This window comes from Ahaetulla prasina, chromosome 14 (genome assembly GCF_028640845.1).
Source record: "Ahaetulla prasina isolate Xishuangbanna chromosome 14, ASM2864084v1, whole genome shotgun sequence".
Taxonomy (NCBI): Eukaryota; Metazoa; Chordata; class Lepidosauria; order Squamata; family Colubridae; genus Ahaetulla; species Ahaetulla prasina.
Window position 1 is genome coordinate 2,879,562 of NC_080552.1, and position 24,119 is coordinate 2,903,680.

Consider the following 24,119-nt stretch of genomic DNA (forward strand, 5'->3'; position numbering starts at 1 on the left):
CTTTGCTTTTCGCACCACACGCGACAGGGCGCGCATCGCCCTTGATTGGCTATGGGCAACAGCCTGGCCAATAGGAAGAGAAAGGGGCGGGGAGAACGCCGTCGTGCAGCCTCCTAAGGGCCGCTTCCTGGCCCGGCCAATGGGGGAGCGCGTTGCTGGCCGGTGCCGGCAACGTCGCTCTCTGAGGGGACCCTCGGCGGCGTCGGCCCGGCATGGGCGGCCCGCGCTCCTCTCCGGCGTCCCTTCGCTGAGCAGCCATGGCCGGCCCTTCCCGAGACCTGGTGGGCACCGACGTCTTCGACGAGGCCGTGCGGAGCACCTGTGACGTCGCCTCCCACTGCAAGCGGTGAAGCAGCGGGGCGGGCGGCCGGGCCTTCCGCCGGGAGGCCCCTTCCTCGGCCGGCAGGGCCGGTTAATCGGGGTGGGCGGATTATGGCTCGCTGAGTCTGGGAAGGAGCTTGGCACCCACAGGCCCGGATGGGAGACCACTAGGACAGGGGTCTCCAACCGTGCCAACTTTAAGCCTGGCGGACTTCAACTCCCAGCAGAGCTGGCTGGGGGATTCTGGGAGTTGTAGTCCGCCAGGCTTAAAGTTGACAAGGTTGGAGACCCCTGCACTAGGAGATCTCAGGCTAGCCAGGGTGGTCCCAAAGCCCCCCTGAGGGCCACCCACGGGGTCTCCAGCTGGGCCAGAGAAGATTTTATGCCTGAGGCGATGCAGTTGCGCTCAGCCACGGTGGTTGCCACCCGGTTTCATGCCTTCTGTGAGCTCCATCAATTGCCGTGGATGAGGTGACATCTGGGCGGTGGGTCCAATTCCCAGACCACCCCGGAAAGGGCCAGCTGCAAAACCATCGCTTGTTAACTGTGTAAAACCTGCAGCAAGAGGGCATGAATGCCGCTGGCTGCCTCAGAGCGAGTGTCTGGTTTACTGGCTGCTCTTTTTCCTTCACAATCCAAGCCATTCCCTCGGTTCTCGTCTCCCACTTGAGAAGAGCGAACCCCGCAGCTTAATGGCTGGAGGGAGATTTGGACCTCCGGGATCTTTGCTTTTTCTCCAGCCATCTAGAAGAGCGTTATTTATTGTTTGTATTGGGGGGAGGGGGCTAGGAATGTAGATGATCATAAGCTGGTTATAAATCAACACCATGACTTGGTTGCCAAAATGATAAGGGTACAGGTAGCCTTCAACTTACAACAGTTCATTTAGTGACCATTCCAAGTTACGGGGGGGGGAGTGACTTATGGCCATTTTTCACAGCATCCCCATGCTCATGTGATTGAAATCCTGATGCTTGACAATTGGTTCATATTTATGACGGTGGCAGTGTCCTAGGACCAGGTGATTGCTTTTTGCGATCTTCTGACAAGCAGAGTCATTGAGGAAGCCAAATTCACTTAACAACTGCAGTGATTCACTTAATAACTGAGGCAAGAAAAGTCATAAAATGGGGCAAAACTCACTTAACAAATATCTCAACAGAAATTTTGGGCTCAATTGTCATAAATTGAGGATTACCTGTACTTTCAGCCAGCCGATCGTGGGAAACGAGCAACACGCGGATCTCGGCATACTTGGAGCTTTGGTTCCCTTTCTCGATAGTCCGCGAAGCTCGCGAGTAAGACTGCAATTCCCATAATGCCGAGGGGCTGTTTCCGTCCTCTACCAGAAAACACGCCCCCTTTCAGAAGAGGACTACAATTCCCGGCGCACTTTGCTTTTCGCACCACGCGCGACAGGGCGCGCATCGCCCTTGATTGGCTATGGGCAACAGCCTGGCCAATAGGAAGAGAAAGGGGCGGGGAGAACGCCGTCGTGCAGCCTCCTAAGGGCCGCTTCCTGGCCCGGCCAATGGGGGAGCGCGTTGCTGGCCGGTGCCGGCAACGTCGCGCTCTGAGGGGACCCTCGGCGGCGTCGGCCCGGCATGGGCGGCCCGCGCTCCTCTCCGGCGTCCCTTCGCTGAGCAGCCATGGCCGGCCCTTCCCGAGACCTGGTGGGCACCGACGTCTTCGACGAGGCCGTGCGGAGCACCTGTGACGTCGCCTCCCACTGCAAGCGGTGAAGCAGCGGGGTGGGCGAGGGCGGGCGGGCGGCCCTTCCGCCGGGAGGCCCCTTCCTCGGCCGGCAGGGCCGGTTAATCGGGGTGGGCGGATTATGGCTCGCTGAGTCTGGGAAGGAGCTTGGCACCCACAGGCCCGGATGGGAGACCACTAGGACAGGGGTCTCCAACCTTGTCAACTTTAAGCCTGGCGGACTTCAACTCCCAGCAAAGCTGGCTGGGGGATTCTGGGAGTTGTAGTCCGCCAGGCTTAAAGTTGACAAGGTTGGAGACCCCTGCACTAGGAGATCTCAGGCTAGCCAGGGTGGTCCCAAAGCCCCCCTGAGGGCCACCCACGGGGTCTCCAGCTGGGCCAGAGAAGATTTTATGCCTGAGGCGATGCAGTTGCGCTCAGCCACGGTGGTTGCCACCCGGTTTCATGCCTTCTGTGAGCTCCATCAATTGCCGTGGATGAGGTGACATCTGGGCGGTGGGTCCAATTCCCAGACCACCCCGGAAAGGGCCAGCTGCAAAACCATCGCTTGTTAACTGTGTAAAACCTGCAGCAAGAGGGCATGAATGCCGCTGGCTGCCTCAGAGCGAGTGTCTGGTTTACTGGCTGCTCTTTTTCCTTCACAATCCAAGCCATTCCCTCGGTTCTCGTCTCCCACTTGAGAAGAGCGAACCCCGCAGCTTAATGGCTGGAGGGAGATTTGGACCTCCGGGATCTTTGCTTTTTCTCCAGCCATCTAGAAGAGCGTTATTTATTGTTTGTATTGGGGGGAGGGGGCTAGGAATGTAGATGATCATAAGCTGGTTATAAATCAACATCATGACTTGGTTGCCAAAATGATAAGGGTACAGGTAGCCCTCAACTTACAACAGTTCATTTAGTGACCATTCCAAGTTCCGGGGGGGGGGAGTGACTTATGGCCATTTTTCACAGCATCCCCATGCTCATGTGATTGAAATCCTGATGCTTGACAATTGGTTCATATTTATGACGGTGGCAGTGTCCTAGGACCAGGTGATTGCTTTTTGCGATCTTCTGACAAGCAGAGTCATTGAGGAAGCCAAATTCACTTAACAACTGCAGTGATTCACTTAATAACTGAGGCAAGAAAAGTCATAAAATGGGGCAAAACTCACTTAACAAATATCTCAACAGAAATTTTGGGCTCAATTGTCATAAATTGAGGATTACCTGTACTTTCAGCCAGCATCAATTAAGGAATTTTTGTATGTTCCAAATCAGTTCCACAAAGTAATAACTCTATTCTCAATAGCAGAATGGTAACCTCAACTATTGTGCCATGTTTGGGGCACCCCACTTAATGTCTTTAAACAAAAGCTGGGTACTTATTTATTTTATTTATTTATTTATAATTACATTTTTATACCGCACCATCTCCCGAAGGACTCAGGGCGGTGTACAGCCAATATTAAAATACACATAACACTATGATATAAATATAATAAATAAACACTATTTAAAAACAATTTAAAAACAAATATTTAGTGGCCAAATCACTAAAATGGTCGAAGACCGATTAAAAACCCATTAAAATTTTGCTAAAATACATTCTTAGGCTAGTCCCGCTCGGTGAAATAATAAAGTCTTTAGTTCACGCTTGAAGGCCCGGAGGTCGGAGAGTTGGCGTAACCCCGGAGGTAACTCTTTCCATAGGGCTGGTGCCGCCACAGAGAAGGCCCTCCCCCTGGGGGCCGCCAACCTACATTGTTTGGTCGACGGCACCCTGAGGAGGCCCGCTCTGTGGGAGCGCACAGGTCGTTGGGAGGCAATCGGTTGGCAGAAGGCAGTCTCGCAAATACCCCGGTCCTAAGCCATTTATAGGGGATGCTTTAATATTGATTTCTGCCATAAGCAGATATTTTATCTAGTCCTATTACACTAGCTCTCTCCTTGCATACAGATATGTACAAACTTGGTTTTGATCCAGTGGTTTTCTCCTAGATTGATGGTCCACACTTTTCTACTCCTACCTGCCTTTTGAGAGCTGCTTCTGAAAGTCATAAATATTTTGAGAGGCTCTTTGCCATCTCTTAAGCATAGAATAACAGTATTAATTAGCCTAATTTATTTAAAGATCTACTTTTCTAATTTAGACTGATATTCATATAGTGTATGTTTGGTTTTGTTTAAAATATTTTGTTTTCAATGGAATTGGATTTGTTAAAACAGTTTTTCTTTTTGTGGTCAGGTATGCTGTAAGTGTTGGCTACTGGAAAGACCCTTACATTGAACATTTTGTAAGCCATCCAAAAGAAAGGAAGGCACCTGAAATCAGCCGTGGTAGGTTATAAACAAATGTGTGGGCCAATTTGTGTTGCTTCATTAACATACAGCAAAAAGAACAGAAGAGGTGGGTGGTGGATGGGAGCTAATTAACAAAATCATTTTCAAATGCTTTCAAAGCTAAAAATTGTCAACTAATTGGTTGTTGTTTTTGCTTTGTTTTTCTAAGGGTATTATGCCCGGGTCCAAGGAGTTGGTCGTTTACTTAAGGCTTTCTTAGAAAAGACAAAATGCAATTGCCAAATTATAAATCTTGGTGCCGGCATGGATACTCTGTTTTGGAAATTAAAGGTGAAATAGCTTATGTTATCTCAAGTGTGATCTCGGATTATAATTTCTAAAATACTTCATTCCTTCCCCCTCCCCCCCTTTTATTGATTATATAATGAAGAGGTAGGCAAACTGTTATCCTCTAGATAATTTGGATGTCAAGTGTCACCAACTCCATCCAATATAGTTGAAGTCAAAGGGTTATGGGGCCTTGTTATCCAAAATATATTAAGGACACCAGATTTCTGTCTTACAACAGAACAGTGTAAGTGTGGTTTATGTTCCAGAGAATTCAGCTATCCATTCTAATTCACAGGATAATTCACAGGATACTTACAAAGCAGTTTGTTGGAGGTGTATGATTTGTGAAAATCGTTTCTAGAAAATAACATGCAGCCACTAAGCTTGGGCATAGCTGAGCATTTCATGATCTGCAGAGTGCACATGCTCCTGGAAGTCTCTCTACTTTTTCTCTTACTAGTAAATCAACGTTATTGAATAGGATTGCCAGGAAAAGTGTAAATCTGCCCATCTAACATCTCTCAAGCAGATTATTGGGGTTGGGTGATTGCTTCCATCTTTCCCCCAATTTTTTGCTTAGAATAGGTGGGGGAATTCGGTTTAGGAATATAGTATGAACAAGAGAAAGACGTGCCTAACTATGATTCCAGAATCCTACTGTAATAACCTTGAAGTCACAAAAGTCAGGACCTAAAGCAAAGCAATGGGATGTTTCTTTTGCTCTCAGTAAAAATATTGGAATTTATGTGTTTCTCTCCCTCTTTTCAGGATGAGAATCTTCTTCCTTTGAAATACTTTGAAGTTGATTTTCCATCTATAGTATCAAGGAAAATTCACTACATCAAGTAAGTGCTGGAATCTGTATTATATTTGAGCAACTGAATAAATGCATTTGTCTTTGGAGAAGAATTTTAGAACAAAATGACTAGAGGTGATACTAAAATAGTTATATTTTAATTACTTTGTTGTGAAAATATGATGTAACACAAGAGAGTATATGTAAAATCTTATCTGCTATCCTACTAATTGCGCTTATAGAGTGTTACCCGATTAGATGTGACTATACTATTGTGACTGTTTGATGGAGTTTTTGTTCGTTTCTGCCATTTCACATCTCCTGTTTGCTCCAAAGCAAGAGCTCTGCACAGTAGTTGCTGTTTTGCCAAAACGCAAGAAAGGATGCCATTCTTTTTGTCAGTATATTGGGACAAGTGAGAGTTCCTTGTAGCTGCTATCACATATAGTTGAAGAGGATAGATTTCCCCCCTTTTTTATGTTAATTTGAAAATAGGAAGGTGAACTTTAGTTATAATTTCATAATGGTGGCCTTTAAAGCTGCTATGATTATTTTGCAGAAGATTGTTTTAAACAATTGAGAAGCAGGAATGTTTCCTTCATCAAATAAGTTCTTACCCAATTAAAAGCAAACAGATAGACAAACAGAAGATGGCATTTAATTTCATTGTACGAGGTGCAATGACAATAACTTAATCAGTCTGTTAACAAAACAAGTAATAGGAAATCTTCCTTTCCCATACAAAAGAAATAATTCTAATCTTTTGCATCATGCTGCCAGAGAAGGCAATAGAAAAACAGAGACATGCAAAAATGACCACAAATAATTATGCAGAAGCTTATAATGTCTTATTTGTATACCCTAATTACTGTAATATGTTTAAATAGGATAGCCTTAGCTTATAAATGCAATCAGTCAAACAATTATAGCTATAAAAAACTACTTTCATATATTGCTCGATTTAAGGTTTAGCACAGACCAAAGTATTGCTGTAATAATCAGAAATATATTTAACAAACAAGCATTCTTAAAACTATATATAATGCAGTCCTCTTAAATAAAATGTAAAACAAAGACAAGCATGAAAATAATTTTACTTTCTAATAAATCTGAAACTACCGGTAATTATCTAGTTTAAGTGTCAGAGATTTCTGATAGGTTCAAGCTAAGTTAAGCAATGTCTGGTTAGTTAACAGAGATGTATAGCCAAGTCCTGGGTCCAGGGAGTCTATTCCTTAATAAATAAATAGAGTTGTCTAGAGTGCGTCCGGCAGGTTGGCGAGAGAACATTGCATGAATGTTCTCTGTGTTAGTAAAAAAGAGTGAATGTCCTTAAATATATAATCTTGGGATTTCAAAACAAACTCAAGGTGTGTCAAAGTATTTTTAAAGAATTCTTCAAATTACAGGTAGTCCTCAATTTATAACAGTTCATTAAGGGACTGTTCAACGTTATAACGGCACTGAAAAAAATGACATGACCGTTTTTCACACTTATGACCATTGGAGCATCCGTATGGTTACATGATCAAAGTTTGGACGCTTGGCAACTGACTCATATTTATGACTGTTGCAGTGTCCCGGGGTCACGTGATCTCCTTTTGTGACCTTCTGACAAACTGAGGAAGCCAGATTCACGTAACAACTGTGTTACTAACTTAACAACTACAGTGATTCACTTAACAATTGTGGCAAGAAAGGTCGTAAAATGGGGCAAAACTCAATCGTGTTGCTTAGCAACAGAAATTTTCAACTCAATTGTGGTTGTAAATCAAGGATTACCTGTAATTTCTGCCATACAGATTTGCAGTACTTGCAATGGATACATTAATTCTGAACAATGACGATTGCATCGTCTTTCTTCCTCTTGAAAGCATCTCTGTTGCTTTGCCTTTCCCGTCCAGCATCACCTGCGGATGTTTGGCTCTGGGAAAGTCCCTTTGATTCAGACAAGCACACGAGTAGCTCTCAGCCTCTATTTTGTTTCGGTTACTTCTTCACTTATTCCAGTGCAGAAGGTGATCCTGCAGCCCACTCCCTTCGCTTGTTTTCAGAAAGCCCAGACCCGTTCTGGTTTTGGTGTAGGAACCATAATGCTTTCCCTGGTGACTCATGGGCTCTCTTTTCCCTTTCTGTTCCTCCTTCACAGATCAAAGCCTCCTCTCTCCAAACCGATCATGGAAAGCCATTCAGGGGAGACTGTTCTCATAGGTGAGTCCCTGTTGGAGCAGGGCAGCTTTTCTAGACTTCTCTCACGTTTCCTCTGTGGGGTTAAGTCAGGATGTTTGTTCTTCCCTTGTTTTCTTTGACCAGCCAGTGGCTGCATCTCCCTCATCAACACCAGAATAGGAATTCAATTCTACAAAATAAAAAAAAGCGAACCCCCCCCCCCCCCCAACAAATGATGGATTTGTAAAATTCTGAACTTAGTCTCTCCCTTTGTTAGTTTGAGGAGCCAGTCAGTTGGGTTGTTTTAAAAGACATGATTTTGATCTGACCTGACATGTTTGCTCACCCCTGCAATGGCATCACTAGGGAGGCCTCCCATCGTGACTGGAGATAGTGACCCGGTTGGATTTGTAGTGGGCAGGGTCTGACCAAGATTAGGACTGAGATCAAATCCCCTCGGAAATCCTCTTTGCCTTCTGGTCCTCCCATGGGACTTTGGCTTCCAGGGTTCAGTGCCCTCAAGTCCCCCCTTTTCCACAAAATCCGCAAGTTCTGCTTGTACCTGCAGCTGCTGAAAGGACGCAGGGTCTGAGCTGGCCTTCTCTTCCCTGAAATCACGCCAGCTGCATGACCATAAAGGGGTTTGGGAATGTGCTTCCTACTTGATGACATTCTTCCAGGGGCCTGGCCCTTCCTTTTTTTTCTGCCAGGGTAAGTGCTATCTTTGCCCAGTCCCTGACTGCTTCATGTTTAGACTGATCTGTGGGTCGTCCCCCTGCCCGGTTCCCTCCTCCCATTAAGTGGCATGTTATCAGCACTGGTAGCGTAGTTTTTAAGGACAGCCTTGTGCCGTCACATTTCTTTAGTAAACCTTCAGTTTCTGTCAGGTTTGGTTTTTCAACTGTTAAGTCAACCTCCCCAGCTCCTCCCACTCGTGCTATTCACCTCTCAACATTCATCCTCTTGGCTGAACTCCCACTGATCTCTGCCTTGCCTGGCAGCATTTTTCTCTTCCACCTGGTACCAAAAAGATTGGTTTGTTTGATAGTTTTCTCCTCTCATTAAATGGGATGCCTGCAGAGGGTTGAAGCAACTATGGAGAGTCCCAAATCGTTTCTCAGAGAAGCAGGTTTCTTGGAGTCCTGAATGAAAAATAATTCCACACACACCCTTTTTTTTTCTAATTTACCTAGCGGGAACATCTTTTGCCCTCAGTATATGACCCTCTTTACAAAAATGGCAGTAGGGTTTATCTTGGCTTGGGATGATAAATTTGTGTTTTGCTTTGATTTACCGTATTTTTCGGACTATAAGATGCACCAGAGTATAACCTTAGTTATACCTTAGTTTTTGGGCAGGAAAATAAGAAAAAATCTGATTGGTGGGGGGATCGGCCTCCTGAAATACCCCCAATCAGCTGTTCCCAGAGATGAATTTTAGCAACAGGTTCGTTGGTTGTAAGCTCTGCCCCTTGGTTTTTCAGCCTCTGAAACTTCCATTTGAGAGGCTGGGCGGGGCTTCATTTGGCGTATAAAATGCACCCAAATTTTCACTGTCTTTTAAGGGCGGGGGAGATGTGTCTTATAGTCCGAAAAATACAGTAAGTGTGTTTTAAGATGGAGTGAAATACACAATTTTGTGAAGTAGCTTTCTAAGATGTATAAACAACAGTAAGTAAACATTATTACTATTAAGATAGAAACCTTTGCTACGTATCAAATAATTTAAGTATTGTGCAGTCGTTTACAATAAAATTTACAATTTAAGCAACTTTGTTTATCAATATATTATACAAATACACAATATACAAATCATATTGACAAACTTTTTTTTTATTTTTAAAGTTTTAACTTGATAATTAAGTTAAATAATCAAAGTGTTAATAAACTCTAGTCCATTTTGAATAAATACCCAAATAATGTACTGCTCTTGTTTTATAATAATACAATAAAACAATATTAAAAGGGGGTGAAGGGTTTGATTTATGTGTATTACCAGTAATGTGTGAAAAGCTGGCATTGTATAGAACAGGGGTCTCCAACCTTGGTCCCTTTAAGACTTGTGGACTCCAACTCTCAGAGTCCCTCAGCCAGCAAAGCTGGGAGTTGAAGCCCACAAGTCTTAAAGGGACCAAGGTTGGAGACCCCTGGTATAGAATGCCTAGGAAATCTATAGAATGCATGATGAAATGGAATGGAGCTGGAAGGGATGTTGGAGGTCTTCTAGTCTAGCCCCCTGCTCAAGCAGGAGAACCTATACTATTTCAGACAAGTGACAGTCTAGACTCTTCTTAAAAACCTCCAGTGATGAAGCCCCCATAACTTCTGGAGGCAACTTCTGTTCCACTGGTTAATTGCCCTCACTGTTTAGGAAGTTTCTCCTTAATTCCAGGTTGCTTCTCTCCTTGATTAGTTTCCATCCATTGTTTCTTGTTCTTCCCTCTGGTGCTTTGGAGAATAATTTGAGCCCCTCTTCTTTGTGGCAACCCCTCAAATACTGGAATACTGCTATCATGTCTCTCCTAATTCTTCTTTTCCTTAGATCAGCCATTTTAGGCAAAATATGAAATGTCTATGATTTCAAGATGCTATATATTTACCCTAGGCATTGTATATAATACCTAGGCTTTATGCAGAATGACAAGAACTATTTAGGCAAAATATGAAAAGAGAGCCATGAAAAGGGTTTGGGTTACAGTTAAGGCTAATCTTTTATTGAAATACATATCTGAAAATTAAGGAAGAAATGCAAAATAAAATGCGGGACTTTTTTAATTGAAAGAAACCAGAGAAAATTACCATTATTGACAAACGTTTTGTAACAAGCAAGGCTTGAGTGGCATTTTAGTGGGAGTATTTATATGGTTTGCCTTCTGGCATTGCATAGAATGCCTAGGAAATGTGTGAAATGCTAAATTCTTTGATGTCCCATTTTTGGCATTCTATAGATTTCCTAGGTATTCCATAAAATGCCTGCTTTCGTTGATAGTAACATATCAGTGTGGGATGGGCTACAGAACGTAGGGAAATGTCTACAATTGTTTTATGATTTATGAGAGGAAGGGGTTCCAAATTGTTTGGATTTGAGATTAAAATTCTTCAAAATGTTTGCAAAGCTCAAGCCTGTAAACTTTCTCAGCTGCCGTCAATATGAACTTCTCTGAAAATGGTGAAACGCAATGTTGTTGCCCTAAAATAATTTATTTTGTTATCTCCCTGCCTCTGAAAGCAGAGGATCTGTGGCTGGCTTGAGAGTTTTCCTTCTGTGAAAAATGTGGGCATTAGAGGCGGCTCCTCAGGTAGTCCTTCGAAAGGAATTAGCTGTTGAAAGGGTTTGCCAGCCCCTTTGCCCCCCTTCCACCCTCCCACAGATGGAGAAAAAAGGGGCCTCGGAATCAGAAACCCCAAGACCTGCAAGATTCCTTACTTGCTTTTTGGGACATGGTTGTCCTTGCCCCCTCAGTTGGGGAGCATTTAAAAATAGCTGTCCCTGGTGATTCCTCTGCAGACGCACATAGTTTGGATACCAGCCGATATGCCATCGTTGGAGGTGATCTTCGAGACCTGCCCAAATTGGAAGAACAGCTGAAGAAATGCCACATGGATCCAGAGTAAGATGGGCACCGGAATCTCTGTATGGCTCCCACCCTGATGGCATTCAGGAAACCCTTAACGAACCCTGGCTTGGGTGGTGGGGGGCCCTGGTGTAGTTACCCCGAGCTGCCATCAGTTTTGGTTTTTTACTTTTTTATTCTTTTACATTTATCACATTCTGACTTTGTATTCTTGGCTTTATGACACACTGCCCGGAATCAGGGGGCAGCTAATTCGAATAAATTAAAATTGTATAAAGGGCATTTCTGAACACACAAGACAATCTTTTCAGGACTTCTTGCAGTACCTAGAATTGAAGATGCGGGGATGGGGGTGGGGGACGGACCCTGAATTATTTCAATCCCTTGTCCTTTCTTCTTTCCCTGTTTAAAAGTTTGCCAACGCTCCTGATGACGGAATGTGTGCTGATCTACATGACCACGGAGCATTCAGGTGGCCTCATCAAGTGGGTGACAACCACGTTTCGGTCTGCCATGTTTATCAACTATGAGCAGGTAAGCGAGGCTCCTCCACTCCCCTTTCAGTGCCCAAACCAAGTGTGCAATAGAGAGAGGGAGAGAGAAATGGCCTCCGTTTGGGACATGGCTGCTTCAGGGTTGGGGCTTGGTGAGGTTATAAAGCCGTTCCCCCAGCAGGACATTATTCTTGTCCGTGTTTGACTTTTGCTATTTCTGCATTGCTTCCCACAATACAAGAGCAGAGATCTTCTCAAGCTGGATTAATTATTTCTTGAGAAGAAGAGCTTCTGAGTCAGAGGTGGTTGAACTCAGAGATATAGCCCTGGAAACAACCTTACTTTTTTGTTAAATATTAATCCATTGAGTCTTAACATGCTGGCATTTTAACAGTGGTGCCAGCTGCATCCTTATGAAAAGGATAAACCGCTCTCAGGAAAGATGCAAGTGACAGATTTGATACTGCTATTTTGGGAATAAAGCAGTTACAGCTGGAAATGAAAGCACTGTTTGCTTTTCTTTTTTTCAGTATTACTAGACTGACCCTTTTGCAAATTGGAGTGTGATGACAATTACTTGGGGTCATACTGAGTTGCTCTGTGAGCATTATTTTTAGTATTCTTTAGTATTCTTTAAATCTGTACAACATTCAGCAATTGTGCAGTGTCAGGCAATAAGTACTGAGAAAAGTGATTTCCTCCAAGTATTGGGATCCCACTGCTGTGTGTTCTGCAATGGGAAGAAATTTTTTCAGTCTCATCAGGAACTGAGAAACCAGATTTGGCCATTTGTTTGCATTTATTGAGCTTTCAGGACACTCCACCTAGTGGGAAGCTCTGGCACATAAGCCCTCATTGGATATTTGCTTTAAATGACAAATCTAGGAGAACTGTAACTACTGCTGTCACAATGCCCAATGTGTTTGCTATTCCAGCTGGGAGTTGTAAGAATCTGGTTTCTAGGGGTGCATCCAAGAATGAAAGGGAGGTTCTGGGCAGAGATTAAAAAGATACGGGTATAGCAGGATTGTGGACCTTTTGAATGTTGCACAATGACTGTACCTTTCTACCACCTGCTGGAGCAGCCAGGAGTTCCAGGGTTCCACGTGGACCTGAAAGATGCTGCTCTTTTAAGAGCTGTCTTAAATTTAGCAAGTCGGGTTTGGAATGCCTTTTTGGGTTTACGCTGAACCCTGAAAAGCTTGAGCAGCTTTATTGAATTTCAGAGAAGGGAACCCCAAAGCCCATCACTCTTCCAGACTGTTGCTGGAGCTGGCACAGATGCTCGTTTGTGCTCTGAATGGCAAGACAGCTGGCACCCTTCCTGTGTCCTTTCCAGGTGAATATGTTGGATCGCTTTGGACAGATCATGATTGAGAACTTGCAGAGCAAGCAGTGCGAGCTGGTTGGTGCAGATGCTTGCAGATCTCTGGAGACCCAGGTCAGATTTCCTGGACGGTGGGACTCAGCTTGGTAAACACCCCAAAAAAGAGGAGGGCTTTCTCCAAACGCTTTGTATTCAGGTCCCAACTTCACCCTGTCCTTTGCTCTACATGTTCCGTCCCACAACACAGAAGTCCCCAACCCCAGGGTTGGTCTGTGGCCCGCCAGGAACTGGGCTGCACAAACAAGCAAAAGCCCATCCACGCATGTGTGAGATCCAAGCAGCACACGAAACCATGACCCTCCCAGTGCACAGAAAAAATGTCTTCCATAGAACCGATCCCTGACATCCAAAAGGTTGGGTGCTGCTGCCATAACAGGCCTTGTTTTGGAGAGGTGCCAGTTTGAGAAAAGGGGATTGCTCATGCTGACATTATACAAAAGCCAACTGACTGGCCTTGTGGCCCTCTTAGTCTGAGAGCAGCACCATTTTTGTCCTTAGGACGGTAGAGTTGGTCAGGACCATTTAGACCACTGAGTCTAACTCCCTGCATGCAAAGAGGGAGAGAAGGAATGTAAACTGACTGTATCCCTGAGAGGTGCCGGTTCAGCCCTTCCTTAACTGCTATTTCCTGCTGAGCTCTTCCTTCAGTTAGAAGATTTTTCATGATGTTCAACCAGGTTCTGTTTCCTTGATGTTTTATCCATTATTTTACCCATTATGTATCCATTACCTGGAAAGATGGAGAGCAGGTCTTGATTCTTTTCTTGGTGACATCCTTTCAGATATTTAAAGGTTAAAAAAAAGAGAATTTTTTGAAGGTTGAAAAGGAGCTAAACCTTTTCCAGATCTTTCAGACAGTTAATTCTTTGTGTGGCGACATCCTTTTCTAAGAACTTTCAGACTGACTGCTTGGCAGCCTGTTCTAGTATCTTGCCCAACTCAGATATTAAGCTGAATGGCAGGTAACCTTTTGAGTGATTTATCTTTATTAACGGGCCGTGGTAGCTCAGGCTATAGAAGCCTGTTATTAAAACACAGCAGCCTGCAATTACTGCAGGTTCAAGCCCGGCCCAAGGTTGACTCAGCCTTCCATCCTTTATAAGGTAGGTAAAATGAGGACCCAGATTGTTGGGGGGGCAATAAATTGACTTTGTAAAAATATACAAATAGAATGAGACTATTGCCTTATACACTGTAAGCCGCCCTGAGTCTTCAGAGAAGGGCGGGATATAAATGTAAATAAAATAAAAAATAAAATAAATAAATAAATAAAATCTTCTTTTTCAGTCCTGGAAAACCTGCCTTTAACAGATTTTTCTCCTGCATTTCATTCGCAGAAGGAACGGTTCCTGCAACATGGCTGGGAAACAGTAAATGGTCTTGATATGCTGAAGGTCTATCAGAGTTTGCCATCAGATGAGATCAAAAGGTGAGCTTCTCTTCTTGCTATTTTTATCCAGAGAGAGAGAAAGAGAGCACACACAGGTGTATAAAGCATGTGAGAGTTTGGAGCAGTGGTGGCCTAGAAGTGAGGAGACAGTGAGTTCTAGTCCTGCCTTAGGTAGCCAGCTGGGTAGGTGGTTTTGGGCCAGTGACTCTCAGCCCAGCCCAACTCACTGGGTTGTTTGGGGGGGGGGAGAGGAGACAAGAATAATCGATAATGGATAGGTAGCAGTGAAGGTGCTGGATTAGGAAGAGGGAGGCCTGGTGCCTTCTCAGCCATGGAAATTCCCTGCAGAAAATTCCCTGGGGGACTCTGGGCTAGTCCCTCTCGCTCAACCCTAGATTGGAAAAAAAACCCCACATACCTGCTAACCTGCACTGCAGTAACCCGGTAAACTGTGCTGTTCACCTTCAGTGAAAAGGCAAACTTCCTCTGACTATGGTTTGAGCCAAGGTGATAATGATGACAAAACCCACAAAGGTGATGTTTTTAAGAGTTACGCTATACTCTATAGTTTATATATTATAGAGTTGTGGTGGAGCAGTGGTTAGAATGCAGTATTACAAGCTAACTCTGCCCACAGTCAGGAGTTCAATCCTGACCAGCTCAAGGTTGACTCAGCCATTCACCTTTCCGAAGTCAATAAAATGAAGACTCAAATAGTTGGGGGCAATAGGCAGACTCTGTAAACTGCTTAGAGAGGGTTGGAAAGCACTGTGAGGTATTATATAAGTCTTCAGTGCTATTGCTATATCCGAAACTCTATATTTATTGTGCATTTTAGGGTGATCCCTGACATGTTTGTTTACAGTAGAAACAGAGGGCAGATAGCACTGAATGAGCCACGTGCTTAGTGGAGATAGCTGGAGGTGCTGAGCATACGAAAGGACAGGCCACAGAGTGGTCTGAAGGTCCCAAGATTGGACTGGAATGTGGGATTGCAGTACTTGAGCTAGCCTTCTTCCAAAGCAGGGGCTCTCATTTGAAACCAAATTTGGAAGTAAATTATCTAAATCATGTAAATTATGATCTATTTGTTGCAAAAATTTTAATTTTAATTATTTTTAAATTGCCTAACTCCCCCCCTCCACTTTTTCTAAAATTGCCAAACCTGGAACATAAGTAACAAAGAATCCTGCAGTGTAGTCTTAACCAGTGCGTGTAAGAGAGGTTCCATCAGCTTTTGCCAGGTGAGGTTGATTGGTTTACTGAACTGAGTGAGCAAAAGCATACCTGTGGAGCTCAGCTTGGTTTCCAGAGAGAACTACTCTGGCTCCAGAGGTGTCTCCAGAATGCATGTCCAACTCTCCTGAATGCTGCTGATTCTTTGGTCTTAGATGGGACATCACAGAGGGCCCATGTAGATGTTAAAAAGCAAGGAAGGCCAAGTCCAGAAGTTTCCTATAAGCAAAGAGTTGTGGAGTGGAAATTAATTGTGAAATACTCTTTGGTTTTGTAGCATTTTGCTCCAGCAAGCCAAGGTTTTGCACTCACCTAAAAGTGAGTACAAAAACTGCAGACCACCTGCGAACCAATATGGCCTCAGCTAATGCCAAAATGTAATAATGGTTTTATACTTTCTGTTCCAGTAAGCCTTAATTGGTTATCCTAGTATTTAAGACAGGGGTCTCCAACCTTGGCCACTTTAAGACTTGTGGTCTTCAACTCCCAGAATTCCTCAGCAGCTTTGCTGGCTGAGGGACTCTGGGAGTTGAAGTCCACAAGTCTTAAAGTGGCCAAGGTTGGAGACCCCTGATTTAAGAGGTACCAAAAAGTCAAATCAGGATTTAGATGCAGCATCTAAAAACATTGTTATATTCGCCCCAAACCAGGAATGTGCAGAACTCACTGATAACTTCAGGAAACTGCCCCCGGAACGACAAGGTCTGGAGGGGGAACGGAACATTCCAGGGTTCAACGGAACGTTCTGTTCCTGAATTGGTGAGTTTGCACATCCACCACCAAAACCTTTGCCAAAGTTTTTTGCAGTTTGTTCCTTTAAGCCCAGGTTTTCCATCTCTTTCCTCCTCTAAAAGTGGGTAACTGATGTTGTACTTGACACTAATGCATCTTACTGATGCTTCTTACGTTAATAGAAAATGTTGGAAAAATGAATACTGTGTGATCTAGAAATAAATTTTTGTCTTATTGCCAGGGAGAAAGACAGCAATTGTTCTATTTGGAAAATTTTGATAGTGGGATTACAATTAGTTGTCACTAAATAAATATTGGCCCATTGGTGTAGAAAGGGATGCAGTGAAGGGTTTTTAAATGTCCATTAAATAGAATTCTGTTATATTTAACATAAAATTTGCTTTCTTTGTATGAAGATACTAGTTGTATCATCATACAAAGTTACTTTACAAATGACTTAGATTTGTTCACATTTAAAGTTTTTTAACATAAGAATTTGCAAAGTTATGTTTGGTTTACTCCAGACAGGCTCAGATCCGAAAATTATCCTAATTGATTTTTTTAAAAGGATTTGCGTGATCTGTGAGAATGGTCAGTTCCAGGGCTTTTCCTCGGTCTCACCGTAAGGATGAGACATGGCCGAAGCTGTTGAAATGCCCCTGGGACTGGGAAGCCTCCATCTGCCTCAAAACAAAGAGCCCTGTGGAATTAAAAGCACAGAAAAGTAAAATCCTGCTTTTAAGGAGTTGCTGCTGACTCTGCTGGAAGAGTTTCATGGCCCCACAGCATCTGTGCCTACCTAATATAAAAGAGAAGAATAATAATGGGGGATTTGTAAACTGAACTACATTACTTTGTAATCAGTTCATTAAGTTTACATTTAATATAGAATAACTGAAAATACTATTAAGTATTTGAACTAAATCAGTCTAAAGCTGTTGAAATACATTTTAATGACTTTGAGTCTGATCACATGACTTTTTTTATAGTGAGATTTTGTAGCTAAAACCTGCATACTATGCAAGCTTGATATTTTAAAATAATGAAAATGGCCAATGGGGCCAAATTGATTTTGGGGTGCTCTGTAGCATAACACCCAGATCATGTCAGCTACCCACTTTGGTGAGGAAATGAAACCTGAAAATGCTGGGGGGGGGAAGGAACAAAACCAGTATAAAACTTTGACCTAGGTATTTGGTAAATACAGCAATGTTGGGGTGTGTGTCTTAAGGGTTTCCTTTGAACCCCAATTTCAAATGTCTCAACCATGGGGGACACAGGCTGGGCTTTGTTGAGCAAAACTTTGGCTATGTTGGTTTTATGGTACTCTGTAGCCCTCACAGAAGGCATGTCAATTATCCACTCTTAATTGTCTTTCAAAAACTGATGGAAGAAAATACTATAGTATAAAACTTAAGAATAGGTTTTGAGTGGAAACCAAATTTCAGAATTTTTGGTTTGTTATCTGGCTCCCCAACTCACAGATTGTGATCTAGCTGTTGAGAGGCACCACCAGGTTCCTCTATTGGGCTCCTTGGACTGGCTCTCATCTGAGTCGTGAATTTTGCGTTGGGCTGATGTGTGCAAGGAGGCCTGGCTCAAAGCTTCCCTGTGAGCTTTGGACCTAGCTAGGAATTTGACCCTGGCTCTAATCCTGAGGTCTTCAAACTTGGCAGCATTAAGACTTGTGGACTTCAACTCCAGCATAGCTGGCTGGAGAATTCTGGGAGTTGAAATCCACAAGTCTTAAAGCTGCCAAGTTTGAAAACCTCTGCTCTAATCCATCCTGATAGCTCCATTCTCTCTTAAGTGCAGCTTATTTCTGCCTGTCTTGTCTTCTTCCTTCCAGGGTAGAGGCACTTGAGTTTCTGGACGAGAAGGAACCATTTGAGCAGCTCATGCAACATTACTGCCTGTGCTGGGCTATCAAGGATTCCCAGAATTTAGGTATGGTCTTACCTCTTATCTCTTGCTCCAGAGCTTGAAGGACTAGTGCAGGCTGTCTGATCTTGGACCTTTCCAGACCAGTGGCATTTGGAAAAACACCTTTGTGGCTTGTTGTTGTGCCTGGAGGCAGTTGGTCCACATGTGTCTTGATTTGTCAGTATTTTTCCCCCAAATAATTTTTATTAAGAAATATAAACGAAAAGGGAAAAAATCAATATAAGCCATTAAAAATATAGAAAAATACCAAAAAAAAAAAAAAAAAGGGAAAAAAGAGAGACATAAAGAAGCAGAAGCTTTCCCCTTCATCCCAGCAGGTAAAAGTAATTTTATTTGCTGTGACAGTCTCTAAATAATCTCTCTTCTCCCCATAGCTCATGTCTTAGGTGAAGAAAAGAAAGTCAAATGGTCCGCCAACCAGTGTTTGTCAGCAGAAGTCCAATAAGGGCAAATATAACTATTTACTTCTTCTAACTCTGGTCAAACAAGCCAATCTTATAAATCTTATTTAAATATTTAAAAAATATTCTTTAAACCATTCAAAAAGTGACCCAGAGGTAATTTGCTAATCATCTGTTTCAAAGCAATAATTCTTCAGAACAGATTTCTTTTGTATGAACAAGTACAATTTATTCTTTTGTTGTCATTTTTTAAAAAGACTTTTCAAATCTTAGCACAGGTCTTTTGTATATCCAGAAGAAAAAAAATATCTAAATCAGCTTCATGGTTTAATATCTCCTTTAGGGAACAAGTTACCCATCACATTTATTTGTATTCCATTTAAATCCCCCTTCAATTTAATTTCATTGCCATCCATTGCAGCTCATTCTTGTTTTACAACTTCCTTAAGGGCACACTCTATCAGTTTCATCATGTGCTTGATCCGTTCTGTCCAGAAGCTTGCACTTTTCAAAAATTTACACTTAAGGCAGGGGTGTCAAATTTGCATCATCATGGCGGCATCATGTGATATATCGCGACTTTCCCCCCCTTCGCTAAACCGGGCATGGCTATGGTCAGTGTGTGATGCATCCGTCCCTTGGGCCACAAGTTTGATAGCCCTGCACTAAGGTACTCAATAGTTTTTTAAAAAAAGCAATCTCCATTTGCCATGAAAAAATATCTATTAAGTAATTCAAAGCTATAATTCCAAATCCCTCTGACGTCTTAATCTGTTGTTAAGTTTTCAAAATCCAGCAGCATCCTTTTGCTTCGTAGTCCAAAAACCATACATTTGTAAAAGATTTAAAATCAAATTTATACCAACTCTTTTAAGGACACAGAAACTTACCAGTGAGTCCAGTAAAACCTTGCTAGTCCGATGTGTTTTAATTGCTCCAATACACAAAACATAAAATAATGTAAAAAGGTGATTTAAGATCTAAGGCTTGGTTGAGCTTAATGTCTATATAGGCTGCTCTGCAAATGTTAGCTTGATGTTATCCCAACTCCCAGCCACTCCATTCATAAGTCAACCTTTAAAATGGCAGTTTCTGCGTCTGCTCGTGAGGAGCTCCTGTCCGGAGAGTCATGTGGATGATCTCAACCGTCTCCCCTCAGATCCAGCATCTGCTTGGGATCCTCCTTACAAAAGCTGTCTTTTAGCCAGCAGAAGCTAGTAAGATGTGCATTCACCGTGGTTCTCCCTACAAGTGTCCTGCTTAGATGAGGGTTTTCAGACTGCATTGGGAGGCCCTGGAAGGTTCTGATGGGCTTCCAGGAGAATCTAAGGGCAAAAAAATGCTCACCCAGTTACAGATTCCTGTTACTAGATCTTCGCTTCTTGATTGGGGGTTTTGGGATATAGATTTTTCTGCTTAAAAAAATGTGAAAGCCCCAATTTCTCCCATCTTTCTACAGGCCTTGCAGACATTACTCTGTGACGCATTTGCTCCAGTGGAGCTCCAGGTGAACCTGCTGCCCCCCTCCCGGTGGGCCTCTGCATGCATCCACTGCCCCTCTGCTCCCGTGAAGGTGCTCGCAGGTGAACATGAGCCTTGGAGCCGTGGCAGGCACCCTCCCCTCCCCCATTCGTGGCACGTGACAACCTTTTGAATAAATTCCTCTTTTTGTGAGCAGCTGAAAAACAAGCGAGTCTCTCTCCCTTCTGTAGGGATTTTTTCTTTAAAAAAAAACCCTGTTATGAATCGAAAGGGATTCTAATTTCTCCTAGATGTCCAGGAGTCCTTGTCCTGCTGGCTGCCTCAGAACTGGGCTGAGGGTTTCAGTTGGGGCAGGGAAGGGGGCCCTGTTGGCTGTCAGCAGTCCTTAGCGGCCTCTTGCATTTTTCTTCCTTTCTGAAATGTTGTTCCCGATGCATTTTCACCCTCTTCTGCCTTGAGTTTCTTGGTGTCTTCCGTAGGACTCCTCTTCCTCCTTTTTCCTCAAAAGAGAGCTGGCTTCAGTCTGGGAGCGGGGTGGGGGAGGGGGAAATCCTGTTGGCTCTGAGCTGCAGCTTCTGGTGGCTGTTTTGAGACGCACTCCTGACCCTGAGAAGGTTAATAAATGGTGATGTTTTGTAAAGCCGTGTCATGCCTTTTTCTGATAACTCAAATAATCATTTGAACACGACTCCAATGCAGCTCATGCCCAAAATGCCAGATGGCACTACCACATGGATATTTTCTCCCTCCTTAGGAAAGGGAGTTATTTCCCTTTGTTTAACCTAAAGGAGTGCCCCTCCCCTGCTGGGAAGCAGAATCCCCCCCCCCCCGGAATTTTCCTCCCTGACTTTGTCCTGTGCTTGATCCCCTGACCCATTTTCTTCTTCCTGTCTTCGGAGAGATTGTTCCCTTCCCAAAAGTGCTTTCCTCCCCTGTTTAGTGACCCTCTAAAAGGGGCTAACCTCAGGTTAACTAGCACTTGAGTCCCTAACCAGTTTCGCCCCGAAGGCTGCTAGTCGAGGCAGACTTTTGGAGTGCAGCAACTGAGTCCCTGGTTCCCAACCTGAGATCTGTCAGCACCAACCTGTTCCAAACGTTTCCATTGATACCTGGACTCTTATGTCCCACCTGGTTTTATATTTTGGAGGGAAACCACCTCCTTCCCCTTTATTTATAAGAATTGGAAAATAAATGAGCATTTTCCCGCTCTCAATGGCTCCTCCATTCTTTCCTTAAGTACTTCTTTCATGCGAGGTAGGCTGAGATGGCAGACAAAATAGGCAGCCTCCCCAGTTTGCTTTCTGGGAATATGTGGATTGGTTGCCTTCTGATGTCGTAAACATGGGGCTCACCCGCAGCCTGTGGAGCCCAGGAATTCTGCTCACTTTTCTGATGATTAAGTGACAGGTACCCAGCAACCTGCATTGGGCCTGGGAGCAGGAGAAGTGCAAAGGAGTGATGCCAGAGGGGTGTTACGTCTGAGCTTGCCAACCTCTGTGGCTCTTGAGGGCTCCAGAGGCTGCCCTTCAATTCCTTGGATGTTCAGATTTCAACCAGTTTCGGGAATGTTTCCCATTTTCCAAGTTCCAGTTAACTCTGATGGACCGGGAGCTACAGTGCCTCATGCAGAGAGGCAGTAAGGCAGGTGTTTTCTTGGGGGTTGGGGGTCAGAACAGAGCAAGTGGCCCGGTTGCACCCAGTGCCATAGGGGAGCTGATGGGAAGCAAAGAATTAGAACAATGAAACCTTGTTACAGACGGCTGCTTTTGCTGCTCCCTGCCCCTTAGCAGTCTTCGCCTTAGCAGTTCCCCAAGGACCGCAAGGGGGCAGCACTTCCATGGGGTGGAGGAGCTGCTGCTGCAGGAGGATGGTCGGTCAACAGCTAATCTGGGATCTAGCTGGGCGTCAAAAGAGTCGCCAAAGGCCAGAGTGGAGCGGCAGCAGCAGGCCAAGAAGTTGCTTCCAGCTCTGCACGTGACCCTCTTGGAGGCCTTCGCTCTCCTCCAGTGAAGGCTCACAGCTCAGCTGCTGCCAGCAATGGCCCCCCTTGGCCCAGGCCTTTGCGCACCTGAACCTTGGCTGCTTGGCATTGAAGTCTCTAGAATCCGCCTTCGCCAAGGTGAAGTCCTGCCTCTTCCCTTCCTGGGAGGCGCCCTTTGCTCCCTCCCTGATCTGCTCTCACCTTTGCTTTCAAAGAAATATTTGGGAAGGGTTAGGAAGCTGATAAATTATTTTTATTGGGATGGTTCGGCAGCTGCCAAATTCTTCACACGTTTATTGGAACAGCTGATACTGCATATTTTCTGCTGGGTTGTTTACCTTCTAACTTTGGCCTCTACAGTGAGGTAGAATCCCTTACCTGCTCAGTGAGGTGCGTGGTGCACACAGTCACACCTGTTCTGGCCACAGTGGAAGGCATGACTTGGAAGAGTGATTTGACTGAAAATTCCTGGCTAGAGACATCAATAGGGAAGAAGTTACCAAAGGTGCTTCTTTGCAGGGATGGCTAAGCTGTGCTGCTGAAAGGAACCTTAACAGAATAACAGTGTTGGAAGGGACCTTGGAGGTCTTCTAGTCCAACCCTCTAGGCAAGCAGGAGACCCTATATCATTCCAGGCAAGTGGCTGTCCAGTCTCTTCTTAAAAGCCTCCAGTGATGGAGCACCCACAACTTCTGGAGGCAAGTGCTTCCACTGATTCTCACCACTAGGAAATTTCTCCTTAGTTCTAGGTCGCTTCTCTCCTTCATTTGATTGATGATTTTTCAAGCACAGTTTGAAGTTGAGTCTGCCCTGAGGTCTAGCGGGCCAACTTGGCTATTGACCTCACCCCATTCCTAAAAGGACTATAAGGGGCGTGCATAAGAGCACAAAAGTGCCTACCGTTCCTGCCCTATTGTTCCCTTTCATTATATCAAATTAATATAGTTATTGCATACTTTTACTTATATATATGTTTTTCTTTTATGATGTGTTGTTGTTTTATGTCGATGTTTATGTATACTGTTGTGACAAAAACAAAAACTGGCCTGCAAGAGTGAACTGTAGCTCTGCCAGAGAGCAGCTCTTCTAGCCCCACCAAGATCCCCTTTAGGAGCAATGATGGGGCTGAATGGGGGTCTTGCATGCACAGCAGATGTTCTGCCTCTTGCAAAAGCCATCCCCCGCCCCAGACAAAATATAGGCTGAGGCTGACCCAGGAGCTGAAGTAGGAACTGCCATGATTGATTTCTCCAGCTGCAAAATAACAAGGCCATTTTGTGGCGTCCTTGGTGCTCTCTGAACTTGTTTTCTTGCAGATGTTTCATTTGCCCAACTAGGTAACATCATTGTTGAGGCTGATATTAATTGTCAGATGATGTTACCTAATTGGTAATGAAAGACCAAGAAAACAACCAAATTCAGAGAGCACCAAGGACCCCACCGTTCAACTCTAAACTGCAAATATTCTTTTTATTGGCAATCCCAATTTGAAAGCGAGATGCCTGACTCTTTTTTCACTTCTCCATATTCGATGGAGCAAAACAGGGTATTTGCTTCCTTGCCCCACTGCTTCCCTGTGGAGGGCCAGCACTCCTGGCTAAATGGGGCTCAGGCCTCCACGCCAACCAAAGAGCCTTGGATCCCACTCGCCAAGTTGGGAAGGGCAATATTCCCAGGGGTAAGGGCATGAAATATGCATTTCCCAGAGACAAAATCACCACAGGCCTTGAGGGAGGGGTGCCTGTCTCCCCTGAGGCTACCTCAGCCTTCCTTGGAGAATCCTTGCCTCAAAATGCCGCTTGTGGTGGAGCACCGGCTGGGCCCCCAAAGCTGAGAACAGCCCCAGGCCTGTTCCTGAAAGAATTAAAGGGGGTGGAGGGTGGGGG

General features: G+C 44.3%; 1 protein-coding gene across 3 annotated transcripts in view; it reads left to right on the forward strand.

Annotated features, from left to right (window-relative positions):
* The first annotated feature begins 1,810 nt into the window (after positions 1-1,810).
* Positions 1,811-24,119, forward strand: part of LCMT1 (leucine carboxyl methyltransferase 1) — a 41,741-nt gene continuing 19,432 nt past the window's right edge. Inside the window, exons 1-11 of one of the 3 annotated variants that reach the window (XM_058157501.1) lie at positions 1,811-2,059; positions 4,262-4,353; positions 4,526-4,647; positions 5,416-5,492; positions 7,593-7,654; positions 11,120-11,222; positions 11,600-11,720; positions 13,020-13,121; positions 14,405-14,496; positions 18,275-18,372; positions 18,744-20,223. In XM_058157501.1, the coding sequence (XP_058013484.1) occupies positions 1,971-2,059; positions 4,262-4,353; positions 4,526-4,647; positions 5,416-5,492; positions 7,593-7,654; positions 11,120-11,222; positions 11,600-11,720; positions 13,020-13,121; positions 14,405-14,496; positions 18,275-18,372; positions 18,744-18,814 (1,029 nt within the window). In that variant the 5' untranslated portion in view covers positions 1,811-1,970 and the 3' untranslated portion in view covers positions 18,815-20,223. The other 2 variants (XM_058157504.1, XM_058157503.1) reach the window with 2 other exon arrangements.